Below are 16995 nucleotides of genomic sequence, written 5' to 3' on the forward strand. Positions count from 1 at the left end.
ACATCTTGGCAAATTTATTGAAAATCAAATGGAGAAATCTCTCATTTACAGAAGTATTCACACCCCTGAGTCAATACTTTGTAGAAGCACCTTTGGCAGAGTTACAGATGTGAGTCTTTCTGGCTAGTCTTTAAGAGCTTTCCACTACTGGATTGTGCAACATTTGCCCATGATTATTTTGAATTGAATTCATGAATGAATTCATCTCCCAGTGTCTGGTCGAAAGCAGACAACCAGGTTTTCTAGGATTTTTCCTGTGCTTAACTCCATTCCATTCATTATTTTTTTCTAATCACAGCCATTAAACTAACTGATATAAAGTCACCATTGGCCTCATGGTGAAATCTCTAAGCGGTTTCCTTCCTCTCCAGAAACTAAGTTAGGAAGGACGCCTGTATCTTCGTAGTGTATCTTTATTTTTACCCATGTACCAATAGGTGCCCTTCTTTGCGAGGCATTGGAAAACATCCCTGGTCTTTGTCGTTGAATCTGTGTTTGAAATTCACTGCTCGACTGAGGGACCTTACAGATCATTTTATGTGTGGGGTATGTAGATGATGTAGTCATTCAAAAATCATGTTTAAAACTATTATTGCACACACAGTCCATGCAACGTATTATGTGAATTGTTAAGCAAATGTATACTCCTGAACTTATTTAGGCTTGCCATAAAGGGGTTGAATAGTTAAAAGACATTTCCGATTTTCATTTTTAATGAATTTGTAAAAATTCCAATAAACATAATTCCACTTTGATATTATGGGGGTATTGTCTATTGCCAGTGACAAAACAAATCTAAACGTAATGTATTCTAAATTCAGCCTAAAACACAAAATGTGAGTGGTGTGAATACTTTCTGAAAGCATATATATATTTGTTAGCTATATGCCCCACTCTATACTAATGGAGTGAGTAAAGGACTATGCTACATATTCTGTCAAATAATTCTCCATTGTTTGTATAATACTAAAAAGGTCCAATTCTGAAGTCAAATGAATAACCAACAGGCATGTGCAGACAGGTAACAATGATCACAATGACTTTCAAATGACAATGACTTCGTAAACACCAAATTACATATCAGGGTTCTGTAGATTTAGGCTAATGACATGATGCCAATGAGAAATCAAACAGGAATATGAGTACAGGTTTTGTGGTTCATGCAGACTGTACAAGCCAAAGGTCTGTGACTACAGTAAAACTTTAAAACGATAAAGCAGCTAGGCTGAGGCTACAAGGGCAAGGCCTTGGCTGCCAGGTACACAGAGTGTTTACTAGCTGGATCTACAGCTCTGTAAACCCTGTTGACTGGAAGCTTCCAATCCTCATCTAGCTTTGCGGCAATAAATCCTGTTATCAAAAAAGTGACCTCTTCTGAAAATACAGAGGTCAAAATCCAGCAAGTCATGTTTTATGATTATTGTTTTGTTAATGCACCGTCTTACACAATTTTATCTTGTACTAGTTTGTCATGATTTAGGCTACTTGCTGAGTGAAAATGTTAAATAAAAAGTTCACAAGTAATAGCCTGTTTTATCTCATATACAACTGAAAAGGGAATGTATTATTAGTAGAAGGCATGACCTCAAGTTGGGCCCTTGTTTAACCTGCCCTGAAGTGTTGAAACTCCACAAAGGTCATGTTCAGTAGGTGGAAAAAGTTTTGAAACAAGGAAGTGTTACCTGAGAGTGCTTTCCGTTGCAAAACGTTTTGCTACGGTGCACCCTACTGAACATAACCAAGTGTGTATCAGGAACCTACCTGCCCTCCCCTGGCGAGGCTCATCCACACTGTCACTGTCCTTATAGAGGACACCATCCAAAATGCAGCATAGAGGGAGAGCACAGAGCACTGCTTTGAAAGTACTTCTACTATTAGTGGTAGACTACTACCCTTACTATATCAGATGACAGTATAATGCGATGATAGTACTGATTCACTACTATCCCAACATCATTATATAGCCATTGTCTCTCAAAGCTTCAAGCTATCGCTCTGGTATAGTTAAAGAGAGAACCAGACTGACACGTCAACAGGTGTCTTGGTGTTGAACAAACAGACCACTAACAGAGAGGACGGTGCTGAGGAAGTAGGTGTGAGGTGAGATGACAAAAACATATGGATGGATGTGACAGGACAGCGGTGGTCCGTCTAGGTCTATGGGGCATTGGTCTCAACAGTGCACTGGACACACACCTGTACCTAGGAAGTGGTAGTTCCACAGGTAACAGTGGAACCCCATGAACAAACTTTCAAATTAATAGTACCCAGTGGGTATCATGGTATCATGGAATATTCCAGACTATCTAGGAACTCTAAACCCCCGTCTTTCATGGAAACACTACTAATATTCTTAACCTAAAGTGGTAGGCACCTGACTAACATACTAGAATGTTCTGTAATTCCATGGGAGTTAGCCTACAGCCTGTAGGTTAATGAAGGCATGTCTTGTGAGGTTAGAGTTTCAACCCTGCTTCAGTGACAAGTGAAAAACCACTCCACCACCAGGGTTAGTCCATCATCACCACCACCAGGGTTAGTCCATCATCACCACCACCAGGGTTAGTCCATCATCACCACCACCAGGGTTAGTCCATCATCACCACCACCAGGGTTAGTCCATCATCACCACCACCAGGGTTAGTCCATCATCACCACCACCAGGGTTAGTCCATCATCACCACCACCAGGGTTAGTCCATCATCACCACCACCAGGGTTAGTCCATCATCACCACCACCAGGGTTAGTCCATCACCTCCTCCACCACCAGGGTTAGTCCATCACCTCCTCCACCACCAGGGTTAGTCCATCACCTCCTCCACCACCAGGGTTAGTCCATCACCTCCTCCACCACCAGGGTTAGTCCATCATCACCTCCACCACCAGGGTTAGTCCATCATCACCACCAGGGTTAGTCCATCATCACCACCACCGTTAGTCCATCACCACCAGGGTTAGTCCATCATCACCACCAGGGTTAGTCCATCATCACCACCAGGGTTAGTCCATCACCACCACCAGGGTTAGTCCATCACCTCCTCCACCACCAGGGTTAGTCCATCATCACCACCAGGGTTAGTCCATCACCTCCTCTACCACCTGGGTTAGTCCATCATCACCACCACCACCAGGGTTAGTCCATCATCACCACCACCACCAGGGTTAGTCCATCATCACCACCAGGGTTAGTCCATCATCACCACCACCACCAGGGTTAGTCCATCATCACCACCAGGGTTAGTCCATCACCACCACCAGGGCTAGTCCATCATCACCACCACCACCAGGGTTAGTCCATCATCACCACCAGGGTTAGTCCATCACCACCACCAGGGCTAGTCCATCATCACCATCACCACCAGGGTTAGTCCATCATCACCACCAGGGTTAGTCCATCATCACCACCAGGGTTAGTCCATCATCACCACCAGGGTTAGTCCATCATCACCACCAGGGTTAGTCCATCATCACCACCAGGGTTAGTCCATCACCACCACCAGGGTTAGTCCATCACCACCACCAGGGCTAGTCCATCATCACCACCACCACCAGGGTTAGTCCATCATCACCACCACCAGGGTTAGTCCATCATCACCACCACCAGGGTTAGTCCATCATCACCACCACCAGGGTTAGTCCATCATCACCACCACCAGGGTTAGTCCATCATCACCACCAACCGGGTTAGTCCATCATCACCACCACCAGGGTTAGTCCATCATCACCACCACCAGGGTTAGTCCATCATCACCACCACCAGAGTTAGTCCATCATCACCACCACCAGGGTTAGTCCATCACCACCACCACCAGGGTTAGTCCATCACCACCACCACCAGGGTTAGTCCATCACCACCACCACCAGGGTTAGTCCATCACCACCACCAGGGTTAGTCCATCACCACCACCAGGGTTAGTCCATCATCACCACCAGGGTTAGTCCATCATCACCACCAGGGTTAGTCCATCATCCCCACCAGGGTTAGTCCATCAGTCCCCACCAGGGTTAGTCCATCATCACCACCAGGGTTAGTCCATCATCACCACCAGGGTTAGTCCATCATCACCATCACCGCCAGGGTTAGTCCATCACCTCCTCCACCACCACCAGGGTTAGTCCATCATCACCACCAGGGTTAGTCCATCATCATCACCAGGGTTAGTCTATCATCATCACCAGGGTTAGTCCATCATCACCACCACCACCAGGGTTAGTCCATCACCTCCTCCACCACCACCAGGGTTAGTCCATCACCTCCTCCACCACCAGGGTCAGTCCATCATCACCACCAGGGTTAGTCCATCATCACCACCACCACCAGAGTTAGTCCATCACCTCCTCCACCACCAGAGTTAGTCCATCATCACCACCAGGGTTAGTCCATCACCTCCTCCACCACCACCAGGGTTAGTCCATCATCACCACCAGGGTTAGTCCATCACCTCCTCCACCACCAGGGTTAGTCCATCATCACCACCAGGGTTAGTCCATCATCACCACCAGGGTTAGTCCATCATCACCACCACCACCAGGGTTAGTCCATCACCTCCTCCACCACCAGGGTTAGTCCATCATCACCACCAGGGTTAGTCCATCACCTCCTCCACCACCACCACCAGGGTTAGTCCATCACCATCACCAGGGTTAGTCCATCACCTCCTCCACCACCAGGGTCAGTCCATCATCACCACCAGGGTTAGTCCATCATCACCACCAGGGTTAGTCCATCATCACCACCAGGGTTAGTCCATCATCACCACCAGGGTTAGTCCATCACCTCCTCCACCACCAGGGTTAGTCCATCACCACGGCCAGTCCATCACCACGGCCAGTCCATCACCACGGCCAGGGTTAGTCCATCACCACCTCCACCACCAGGGTCAGTCCATCACCATCACCACGGTCAGTCCATCACCACGGCTAATCCATCACCACCAGTCTGTCCATCACCACCACAGTCTGTCCATCACCACCACAGTCTGTCCATCACCACCACAGTCTGTCCATCACCACCACAGTCTGTCCATCACCACCAGTCTGTCCATCACCACCACAGTCAGTCTATCACCACCAGTTAGTCTATCACAACCACCACCACGGTTAGTCATTCACAACCACCACCACAGTTAGTCATTCACCACCACGGTTAGTCTATCACCACCACTATGAAGGGAGAGCATGAATCAGAGAAATAGAATGACTCATTATAGTTCTATGGTACGGTCTGAATACTGTGCCAACACTTTAGCTGCTGAACCCACAGTGGACTGGCTCAGCCAAGCGGTTAGCTACCTCTACGTCAGGCCCCAGGGGGATCCCAGGGTTGTGTTAGCTTATGACAAAAAGGGACTGTGCTTTTAGAACATGGCTCTCTGTCCTGCACATACCCACAGGCTAGGTTTTCAACTAACCAGCCTGACATTTCATTGATGTTTCATATAAATAGACTGCTACTGTTTATTGGAGGCAGCTAATGTGTTGTGGGTTGAGTGAATACTTGGCTGCTGTGGGGCCCTGTGTTGCCTAAGGGCTGGATTCAATCCGTATGGTGGAATTGAAGGTAATTTCCGATTGAGCCGACATATGCAGCATTTAACGTGAACGCAGTCTCTTCGCGGAAAATGCCGTATAGCTCAGTTTAAATTTAAAGGCAATGTTCCCGCAGAAACTGCATTCACGTTAAAATGTCTAAATCAATCACAAATTACCTTTACATTTTAAAGCGGATCTTCCGGATTGAATCCAGCCCCAAGTGCCACTGTGTTCTTGCTGTTAAGGTAATGGGATACTGGGCAGAGATTAGGCTTTATCTAATTACCATTTATTAGGCCTAATTAATAAAGAGATGACATCCACTTTATAACCAAGGCAGCAAATAGTTACTGCAGATACATTCATGATGGACCAAACACAATCAAAATACTTAGCAATCAATTCACTGAAATGATTGTTATGAAAAGGTTGCAGAGACATTATATACAAGGTAAGCTCATGTGGCCGTGCTAAGTAACAGCCATGACATCATGCAGCACTGACAGGCAAACAGAATGGATGGTTAGTGAGCCAGTCGAACTACCAAACAGCAGAACATGTGTCACTACGAACTAATACAGTACGGTGAAACGGGTTGGTCTGGGGCGTAACGGATGGACAACACCATGCAGATGGGATGAGTACAGCCAGTACATCAGGCAGACGGAGGTTCGGGGGGGCTTACGAGTCATTTAGACTCCGGCAGCGTTTCGCCTGGGTTCTCAGCAGCCACTGGACTGGTCGGGTTGTCACCTACTGGACTGGCAGGGCCTAGGCTGATGGCAGGGCCTAGGCTGATGCTCTCAGCCACAGGGCTCGATACAGCTATAGGTACGGCTACAGGTATGGGCTGGACAATGATTACCGTGTCACCTGGTAGATCAAAACACAAACGTACAAAAACACCACTCTGTCAGAACGAGATTAACCTGTCTTGCTCATTGGGCCAGAGTATACTGATGTGTTATCCCCATACCGCCCTGGGGTTGTTAGCTTCTCATGTCCTGGTTAGCTTTCAGGTACTGTAAATGAAGCGCAGTTCCTGTTTTTTTGTTAGGTTATTCATGTCACCTAGGTATTCGCCTAAACATTCAAATATCTCTGAAACCAATAGTAAATTACAATGCATTATCATTTCATAACTTCTTATACTGAAAGTGCGACAGCAATTTGGGCTTAGGGTCATGACTATAGGGTCACCGTGGTCGCTGATCACTCTGACAAGGCATTTAGAAGTATAGTCGTTGGGACTGTCTGCTATTGAGTGATCTGAGCTCTCCTGCTGCCGTGTTAACAGGCAACATGAGTCAAGGAGCCGAGTCATGTCCTCAGTCCAACCAGTCAAGGACACGACACAGGAGGCAGAGGCAGACAATACAGTCCTGTCAGATCTGAGGATGTGCTATTAATCATCCTCATCTCACTTCTGTCCCAGCCCCTGTCCCTGTTCTGACCTGGATGGTAGAGGGTAAAACAAAGCTTCTTGTTGAATTTGAAATGTTGGAAGAAAAGTAACACTTGACATTTCTAACGGTTAATGTTTACGTTATTGTACACTACATCCATAGCTTTCAAACAGAAAGCTGACCTGCAGAAATACCAAACAACATTTCATTAGCGATTTGTTCGCTTTGTGGTATAGGAGGATTGTGATACAAAGCACATATCCTCTGTGATATGAGCCAGCAGTCTCTCATTCAGTGTGTGTGAGCTATAAATACATGCACTTTTAGCTGTTCTGCTTCATTAAGGTAATCTATGGGCTAGCCTTCAGCCTCAACCTCCAGAGCAGGATCAGGTGCTGTAGACCGGGAGTTCTGCCTAGCAGAGCTAGACACTGACGCTTCTCTCCTCATCATCCCCCCCCCCCCCCCCCCTCCCCATCTCTGTTTGGCAGCTCTAACCCCATCTGTGCTCTGCGGTTTCCCCGCCTCTCCTCCCTCTAATCGGCTTCTCTCCGGCTCCTATGCTCTGAAAGGAAGTGACAGCGTTAATTCAGGCTGAAAAACTGACATCTGCGAGGCTGCCTGCCGCTGAGGTACAGTGGAGGGGCCAAGGACTCAGGAGAAGGACAGGGACCGAGGGGCATACTGCATTTAATCGGCTACCTTCCCCATGACCTCTAGTCCAACTATAGCAGAGAGTCTATAATATACATGCATGTGTAGAACCACGCTCTCAGTCCCCAGCCCACCTACGGGTGCCCCAAACATTCTCCCATAGACTACCCACCATCAAACCAAAATCATCCCTCCACTCTCATACACAACCCCACCCCCTTCCCAGCGTGCTCTCACCTCCGTCCGTCTCTGCTTTGATCTGGGCCTCCAGATCCTCTGGGTCCACATACTGGTAGTGATCATCCTCCTCCGGCGGCTTGCACTTCCCGCAGCAGAAACAGCAACAGCAGCAGCAACAGCAGCAGGAGAAGACAGTGCAGCACACAGCCATGGTCTGCAGCACAAGGACAGAACACACAGCAGTCAGTCAGGACAGCCACCCGCCGTCATCCTGCTCCCATGAGAACCTCTACATATCTGGCCTCAGATCTACAGGGTGGCCCAGTGAGAGAAGCTAGTGGATGCTAGCAGCAGAGACCTCCTGGCTCAGACAGTGGCTTTGCCCTCAGAGCTCTCTGCTTTTCAATGCTACATATCCAATGTAATATGTGTGGTGCGCTTAATAATCCTATTGCACTGTGCTTTCTAGGGTATAAATACGTGTGGCGGTTTGGTTTCTCCCTGTAATTTCCTGTGCTTTGTATTTTTCTTTGTAGATGAAAGCAGAGTGAGGTTTGTGAGAGTCACTGGATCGTCCCCTCTGCATCTCAACCACTCTACTTACTGTACTCTACTCAGCATCAAAGGCCTCACATCTCAGAGTGACTGAGCACAACTACACACAACACCGTTCTAAATAAAGACCGCTTTGCACCTGACGCCAGCGGTCTAACTGACAAACAGAAAAACACAGTACACTGACAGGTTCAGAGGGAGGTAACGATGACACCTTTCAAAGCAATAATACACTTCCACACAAGTCTTGAATTAATAGACTGTCAATGCACTCCCACCACCAGATAGAAGGGTGTCTAATGAATGGAGTAGACATAGTAATGTCTAATACAGTGTGATGAGTGTGTGAGTGACATGGTTGTAAAAGCAATCCAGTCAGTGCGTCATCACAGACAGAGACAGTAGGCTGGGACTCAGGATGGGTTAATCACCCCACTGTCAGAGGCTACTGCAGTCCTGACTACACCCAGGATAACCTGTCCAGAGGGTCAAGGTCACCTGAGTATTCAATCTATTACCCTGTTAGACTAACAGGCGGTTTTACAGGGGTTATGAGGTATTCTCTCTCACCTTAAACCACCACTTGGACATGAGGAAGTAGTATTTGACGCTCTCCTCTCCAAACTGCTCGGACACGTAGAGACCCATGGAGCCGTACTCTTCGTAGATCCTCCTCTTGCCGTCATCGTTCAGGATGGAGTTGGCGTTGTTGATCTCTTTAAACTTATCTGCAGCCTCCGGGTTGTCTGGGTTCTTGTCTGGGTGGTACTTCAATGCTAATTTCCTGTAAATGGATGGATGGACAGATGGATGAATTCATTCATTTTAGTCCACGCCGTCACATATGAATTATATGAAACTCTGAATCCTATAGAGAGCTTATAACTCATTAGAAGTCCATTATTTTGCGTCTGATGGACCAATTCATTGGGAAATGGAGAAACAGGCTTCCAAGTTATGTGGCTATAACAACCAGAGACAGCCTGAGTATTGTTCCCCCCCCCCACAGGATGTCCTGGATCCACAACCAGGACATCCCGTGGTCATTTTTATGGTGGTGTGCAACTTGCAAGGTAATTACAAGATTAAAACGACCAGAGGGGGACTGTCATGACTCTCACTCCTGGGTGAGAATCAAAGATGGCAGCAGTAGCAGCCGCCCACCCCGTCATGCTTAGTTAGTCAACTTGGGACTTTACATTGCATTATGTTAGTAATCAATATAATCTATACTGTGTGTATTTCTGTGCGATTATTAGTATTTCTGTGCGGTCGATGACGTTCAGAATAAGACTGATATGAGGTAATAATAATTCATAATTGACTGTTATTGAGGTAAGAGATATTTATACATTTAGAGTTTAAGTCGGGAGATAGCAACTCGTTAAATAACTTTCCCGTGGTGCCCCAAGACTGCTAATGAGTTCATTGTTACATGATTAATTTAATCACGTAATAATTAAACATAGTTAATTTGATCAAACAGTCATCACATTAATGGTAGTCACACAACGAGAGCATGTTACCTGTAAGCTCTCTTGATGTCATCAGCGGAAGCTCCTTTCTCTAGGCCTAGCACCTTGTACAGGCTTTCCCCTGTGGTGGACATCTTCCTCTGGGGGCCTGGCCGATTTGGCTCTGCTGTGCCTGGTCCTGCGCCTGGTCCTGCGCCTGCCGTGGCCATGGCTGAAGTCTGGCAAGATACACACACAGTCACACAGGAGGTTAGCACTGAGTCACACACACAGGAGGTGTGGCACTGAGTATGTTGTCATTGCAGCAACAGACATACACCCTGAAGTATTTAAAAGACCTGTTCTTAAATCTTCATTGTTTTTCAAAACAAGAAACTACGTGTCTATAAGGGCTGATTCCAAATAGTCAACTGGTCGATTATTTGGTCCATAGTCTGTTGGTCGACAGATGTGTGTGTCAAGCAGTCCCAGTATTACAGCCTTGTTCTACAAATATATATATTTTTAAATCACACACTTAATACCCCATTGACAAAGCAAACACAGGTAAAGATTTTTTAATAAAAAAAAAAAGTTATTACATAAGTATCCCTTTGCTATGAGACTTGAAATTGAGCTCAGGTGCATCCTGTTCCCATTGATCATCCTTGAGATGTTTCTACAACTTGGAGTCCCACCTGTGGAAAATTCAATTGATTGGACATGATTTGGAAAGGCACACACCTGTCTATATAAGGTCCCACAGTTGACAGTGTATGAGCAAAAACCAAGCCATGAAGTCAAGCCATGAGGAATTGTACGTAGAGCTACGAGACAGGATTGTGTCAAGGCACACATCTGGGGAAGGGTACCAAACATTTTTTGCAGCATTGAAGGTCCCCAAGAACACAGTGGCCTCCATTGTTGTTAAATGGAAGAAGTTTGGAACCACCAAGACTCTTCCTAGAACTGGCCGCCCAGCCAAACTGAGCAATCAGGGGAGATGGGCCTTGGTCAAGGAGGTGACCAAGAACCTGATGGTCCTTCTGACAGAGCTCCAGAGTTCCTCTGTGGAGATGGTTGTACTTCTGGAAGGTTCTCCCATCTCTGCAGCACTCCACCAATCAGGCCTTATGGTAGATCGGCTAGATGTAAGCCACTCCTCAGTAAAAGGCACATGACAGCCCGCTTGGAGATTGCCAAAAGGCACCTAAAGGACTCTGACCATGAGAAACAAGATTCTCTGGTCTGATGAAACCAATATTGAACTCTTTGGCCTGAATGCCAAGCGTCATGTCTGGCACCATCCCTATGGTGAAGCATGGTGGTGGCAGCATGCTGTGGGGATATTTTTCAGCAGCAGGGACTGGAAGACTAGTCAGGATCGAGGGAAAGATGAACAGAGCAAAGTAGAGAGATCCTTGATGAAAACCAGGACCTCAGACTGGGGCGAAGGTTCACCTTCCAACAGGACAATGAGCCTAAGTACACAGCCAAGACAACGTAGGAGTGGCTTCGGGACAAGTCTTTGAATGTCCTTGAGTGGCCCACCCAGAGCCCAGACTTGAACCCGATCAAACATCTCTGGAGACCTGTGCCACGATGCTCCCCATCCAACCTGACAGAGCTTGGATCTGCAGAGAAGAATGGGAGAAACTTTGCAAACATTTGTCATTATGAGGTACTTTGTGAAGATTGTTGAGGGGAAAAAAAAATATGTTTTTTTATATATATATATATTTTTTTTACCCCTTTTTCTCCCCAATGTCGTGGTATCCAATTGTTGTAGTAGCTACTATCTTGTCTCATTGCTACAACTTCCGTACGGGCTCGGGAGAGACGAAGGCTGAATGTCATGCGTCCTCCGATACACAACCCAACCAGCCGTACTGCTTCTTAACACAGCGCGCATCCAACCCGGAAGCCAGCCGCACCAATGTGTCGGAGGATACACCGTGCACCTGGCAACCTTGGCTAGCGCGCACTGCGCCCGGCCCGCCACAGGAGTCGCTGGTGCGCGATGAGACAAGGAGATCCCTACCGACCAATCCCTCCCTAACCCGGACGACGCTAGGCCAATTGTGCGTCGCCCCACGGACCTCCCGGTCGGTTACGACAGAGCCTGGGCGCGAACCCAGGGACTCTGATGGCACAGCTGGCGCTGCAGTACAGCGCCCTTAACCACTGCGCCACCCGGGAGGCCTCGAAAAAAAATCATTTTTAGAATAAGTCTAACGTAACAAAACATGGATAAAGTCAAGGGGTCTGAAGCTTTAGGAAGAGTCTTGGTGGTTCCAAACGTATTCCATTTAATATTGATGTAGGCCAGTGTTCTTGGGGACCTTCAGTGCTGCAGAAATGTTTTTGTACCCTTCCCCAGATCTGTGCCTCGACACAATCCTGTCTCGGAGCTCTACGAACAATTTCTTCGACCTCATGGCTTGGTTTTTGCTCTGACATTCACTGTCAACTGTGGGACATTATATAGACAGGTGTCTGCCTTTCCAAATCATGTCCGATCAATTGAAATTACCTCAGGTGGATTCTAAATCAAGATGTAGAAACATTGCAAAGATTATCAATGGAAACAGGATGCCCCATAGCGTCGGAATACTTTCATAAACAGTCTTAACCTGTTTTCACTTAGTCATTATGGAGTATTGTGTGTAGATTGATGAGGATTTTTTTTAAAATGTAATCCATTTTAGAAGGCTCAAATCAAATCAAATTTATTTATATAGCCCTTCGTACATCAGCTGATATCTCAAAGTGCTGTACAGAAACCCAGCCTAAAACCCCAAACAGCAAGCAATGCAGGTGTAGAAGCACAGTGGCTAGGAAAAACTCCCTAGAAAGGCCAAAACCTAGGAAGAAACCTAGAGAGGAACCAGGCTATGTGGGGTGGCCAGTCCTCTTCTGGCTGTGCCGTAACGAATGCACTGTATGTAAAGGTTGGGCCTACACAAAACCCCTACAGATCATTTACAACCACAATACACTATTGACAAGTAGACCAGCACAGATTCATTTGGGATTAAGCTCCAAGACTGAGTAGTAAAGTGCAGCAGCATGGCAAACATGAATAATGAAATACATAAACTGTAGAGCCTCTATCTGAAATCCATTTGATTAAAACAAAGCCTAACAGAAGGCAGCAGTGAAACTCAACACCACATTCTGCTGAGCAGGACATTAGCCCTGCTGGGGCACAAACACACCACATTCAGCCACACACACGGTGACTACTAATGCCATGGGAGGCTTGAGCTAAAGACGATTACATATTGCTGATCTCACACAGATCAACATGGGGAAATCTTAGACTGGCTGTGGCCTGGAGAGACTTCCCCTGAACAGCCAGCACAGCCCAGTGACAAGCAGGGAGAGGCTTAGGAGGTGGTTTGGGCTGGGGGGGAACCTTTTTCTATAGGTTGTTGTGAGGGGAAACAGTAAATGGTGGCACAAGGCTACAAGCAAAATCAGACTAGCAGTAAACTAAGCTTACCCCATTGATTCCCTTAAAGCTGGTGGTGCCCCAACACTGAAAAAGCAGTCTGTTTGCAATCACCTTTGTTCTACATTGGAACTGGTGAGTAGCCAAGTCAAGGGTTTCCAACTGCTTAACAACAACCACACTTCCAAAGCTTGGACAAGCAGAGACATTTAACCAGTAAAGCTTGTTTCCATGAATTACCTCTGCTATCTGGCCTGTCTGTAGGCCATTCACTAAAGCCCCAGCTCCAATGTTCCACTGGCTCAGGTCCAGCCTCAACTCTAATCAGTTCAAATAAAATTACTTGTGAACAGTCTATCCATTTCTGTAGAGAAAGGGGGCTTCACAATTACTTGTGTAAAGGGGGTAAAGGGACTCTGCATATGAGGCATCCATCATGTCAAATAGGACCTACTGAAGCCCAGTGTTTCCTCCAGGATTTTTTTCCCAAGAGCAGTGGCAGACTTAGCAGGGGGCTTCCTGCTTGGGGGTGAATGGGTCTCCCTGGGGGATACATCTTTACATCTACAGTGACGTCTACGATTGAAATGCATATGGGGCAAACACTGGAGGCCTAAGCTAATGGTCTCCTGTGCATTGCAGTAGGGTTGGGCGGTACCCAGATTTTCATACCATCCTTCTCTCATCTCAGGATTTGCGGTATTACAGGTTAAATACACAAGTGGGCGAATACACAAGTGGGCGACAAAAAAAAAAAAGCCCAATCGGCATCTATTACCAGAATGCTGTCAAAATTAGCACAAGTAATAGTCAATTTCCATGGAGGCTGCTAAGCTAAATATGCTAACAAGTACAAACGGTAAAAAAATTATTGCAAAGACAGGCAATCCAGCTCATAGGTTACAGATAGGTAGGAGCTACCAAATGTCATTTTTGGTGAGTTTAGACTGTGAACTAGAGACATTGTGCAAATGAACAAGGCTTTGACACCTACTTGTCTGAAGGAAGAACAGTACCATCTCTGGTGCAGCAAGTGTACACGTTGTGTCTGTGTGGAATCTGGAGTCGCGACAGCAACGGGCTGCCTGCTCTGCTTGGAGAATAGGGAGAGGGGGGGGGGGGGAACGCAAGAAAATCCAGATAGCAGTGGCAGCTGTACAGATAACTCATCCAAAGGGCGTTGACTTCTCAAACACGGCAGAAAGCAAACACGGCCCCCTCTGTGGCACATCGGTCTAAAGCACTGCATCGCAGTGCTTGAGGCGTCACTAAAGCCCTGAGTTTGATCCCAGCCTGTTTCACAGCCGGCCGTGATCGGGAGATCCATGAGTCGGCACACAATTGGCCCAGCGTCGTCCAGGTTAGGGGAGGGTTTGGCAGGCCGGGATTTCCTTGTACCACTTCCAATTCGAGATCACGAAATTAGGGAGAAAAAGGGGTAAAGGTACCACCAATTTTTTATATATTTTTTTAAGAAAACAAAAATGCCAACACTATACGATGCCCCGTCGCCTTATTAATTCAGCCACTCAGATAACTAGCAAATTACACTTAGAATTCTGTGTTAACACGAACCCTGTGTTTTTCACACAGAAAAATACGAATGCGTAATAAATATGTCTGCATTTTGTAAACACAGATTTAAAATGCTTCTTACTGTAATTTCTGCTCGGCCTCAGACATATTTTTTTGCTTCAGTTGCACTTCTACACTCAGATGAGAATTCACCAATTGGCATTCTATCAGCAGACAGCGCTCTGACTGATGTGGAGCTACTCTTCTCTGGTAAAAATGCACAATTAACTTTAATATAAATGTAGCTGGCTACATTCCTTTTACGGCAAACAGAAATTCATTGGCAACGCATCCTTTTTGCTGTCACGTGTGCTCCCTCTCCGGCCTCTGGGTCACCAGGCTGCTCGTTATGGCGCACACCTGTCACTATCGTTATGCGCACCTGCGCGTCGTAAGACTCACCTGGACTCCATCACTTCGCTGATTACCTTCCCTATATATGTCACTCCCTTTGGTTCCTTCCCCAGGAGTCTTTGTTCCAGTTTCATGTCTGTGTGCTGTTAGTGTTTGTATTATGTTCCTTTTATTAAAACAGTCACTCCCTGAACTTGCTTCCCGACTCTCAGCGCACAGTGTTACATTTGCAGTGTAAGCTCATTTACTTGTGTGGCTGCCAGCCAAATAGCGTTGCACTTCTGTTGTCATCTGATGAAAATGAAGTTATTTTCTACTGAATTTGTTGCACTAATGTATTTTCTGTGAAGGAAAACTACAGTAGCACGCCCCTGATCACTACATTGAAGCAAAATAAATAATGACTTTCAATATAAAACACGACTCGTCAATACACAGCTGGACTCTCCTGCTCCCGTTTTCTCATGTTGTACCATTTACAAACAGGCAAAAAGCTAGTTTAGCTTTAAAAAAAATAAAAACATACAAAAATTGTACCACACCACCTCTCCTCTTTCTAAAGATTTAATTTAACTGTACTGGAAATAAGAATATGTATAGGAATAGTGTGTAAGTTTATATGGCTGCACCATGCACATTAAATAAATAGTTAATTTGTCCATGAAAAAGACAAGACACGCTTAGGCTACCCTGATCACATACAACACACATTTTATAGTAGGCTAAGAATATATAAAAATGATCAAAAATAATATTTTTCCCACAACTTCCTTCATGCCAACCAAAAAAAGTGATTTTGAAACAGAGCCCAAGGCAAGCCCATGCTTTTTTGATCCACATCTCAACTCTTTTCCTACCGTAACTCTGCTTCGTTAAGAAGTAGGAGTAGAGTATCTTCATCATGAGACCCATAGAAAATAATAGCAACATATATTTTCAAAAGCATTCGCGTCTCGTGTTCATATTTCACAACCTCCGCGGGCTTTTGAAGTTTCCTATACGCGAGCTCAATAATAGGCCTACACTTGATTTACATTGCATGCTAAATGTTTCTAAATCAGTGATCGATGTGCAAACGAATTGATGAGCTACACCAACTTATTTGCCCAGCATCATAACTAATCAAATATAGCCTACAGATGGAGATTCAGTGAAACAAAATCACATAGATTGATTAAAAGTCTTTTGGGCAGAAGTAGGCCTAGGCTACTAAGTGACCGTAGAGAAAAAAATACTCCACTTATTTCAGCATGATAAATGGTAGAGCAAATAACATTCAGTTCTTTGGCAAGAGCTCTGGTGGACACTCCTACAGTAAGCATGCCAATTGCACACGCCCTCACAACTTGAGACATCTGTGGCATTGCGTTGTGTGACAAAACTATACATTTTAGTGTCGCCTTTTATTGTACCCAGCTGTGTAATGATCATGCTGTTTAATCAACTTCTTGATATGCCACACCTGTCAGGTGGATGGATTATTTGGGCAAAGGAGAAATGCTCATTAACAGCGATGTGAACAAATTTGTGCAAAAAAATTGAGAGAAATAAGCTTTTTGTGCTTAGGGAAAACTTCTGGGAGCTTTTCTTTCAGCTCATGAAACCAAACTTTACATGTTTACGTTTTTGTTCAGTGTTCAAACAGTCTGTCAGAGATGGAAAGATCAACCAAATTTTCAGCACAGACACTAACACTATGTGACAGCCAAAAATGCCTTTTGTCAGTACTGGGCTAAATTAAGTATTTTGTATTTCTTTGCAATCCTCTTGTTTCTCACAGAAAGGCTATTTTTGGCTGCCATTCGCAAATTATTTGAGAGATGGATGCTG

The 16995-nt window shown here is 45.7% G+C and overlaps 1 protein-coding gene across 6 annotated transcripts in view; it reads right to left on the reverse strand.

The window, feature by feature from the left end:
* Positions 1 to 16995, reverse strand: part of LOC110522266 (dnaJ homolog subfamily C member 5) — a 33670-nt gene that overhangs the window by 2991 nt on the left and 13684 nt on the right. The window contains exons 1-6 of one of the 6 annotated variants that reach the window (XM_090232873.1): positions 14231 to 14335; positions 9855 to 10021; positions 8899 to 9112; positions 7831 to 7987; positions 6219 to 6406; positions 1762 to 1801 (exon numbers count right to left, since the gene is read on the reverse strand). In XM_090232873.1, the coding sequence (XP_090088999.1) occupies positions 6222 to 6406; positions 7831 to 7987; positions 8899 to 9112; positions 9855 to 10012 (714 nt within the window). In that variant the 5' untranslated portion in view covers positions 10013 to 10021; positions 14231 to 14335 and the 3' untranslated portion in view covers positions 1762 to 1801; positions 6219 to 6221. Of the gene's footprint in view, positions 1 to 1761; positions 1802 to 6218; positions 6407 to 7830; positions 7988 to 8898; positions 9113 to 9854; positions 10022 to 14230; positions 14336 to 16995 lie in introns of those variants that run through there. The other 5 variants (XM_036975842.2, XM_090232872.1, XM_021600520.3 and 2 more) reach the window with 5 other exon arrangements.

This window comes from Oncorhynchus mykiss, chromosome 4 (assembly GCF_057628025.1).
Source record: "Oncorhynchus mykiss isolate SJ-2025 chromosome 4, ASM5762802v1, whole genome shotgun sequence".
NCBI lineage: Eukaryota > Metazoa > Chordata > Actinopteri > Salmoniformes > Salmonidae > Oncorhynchus > Oncorhynchus mykiss.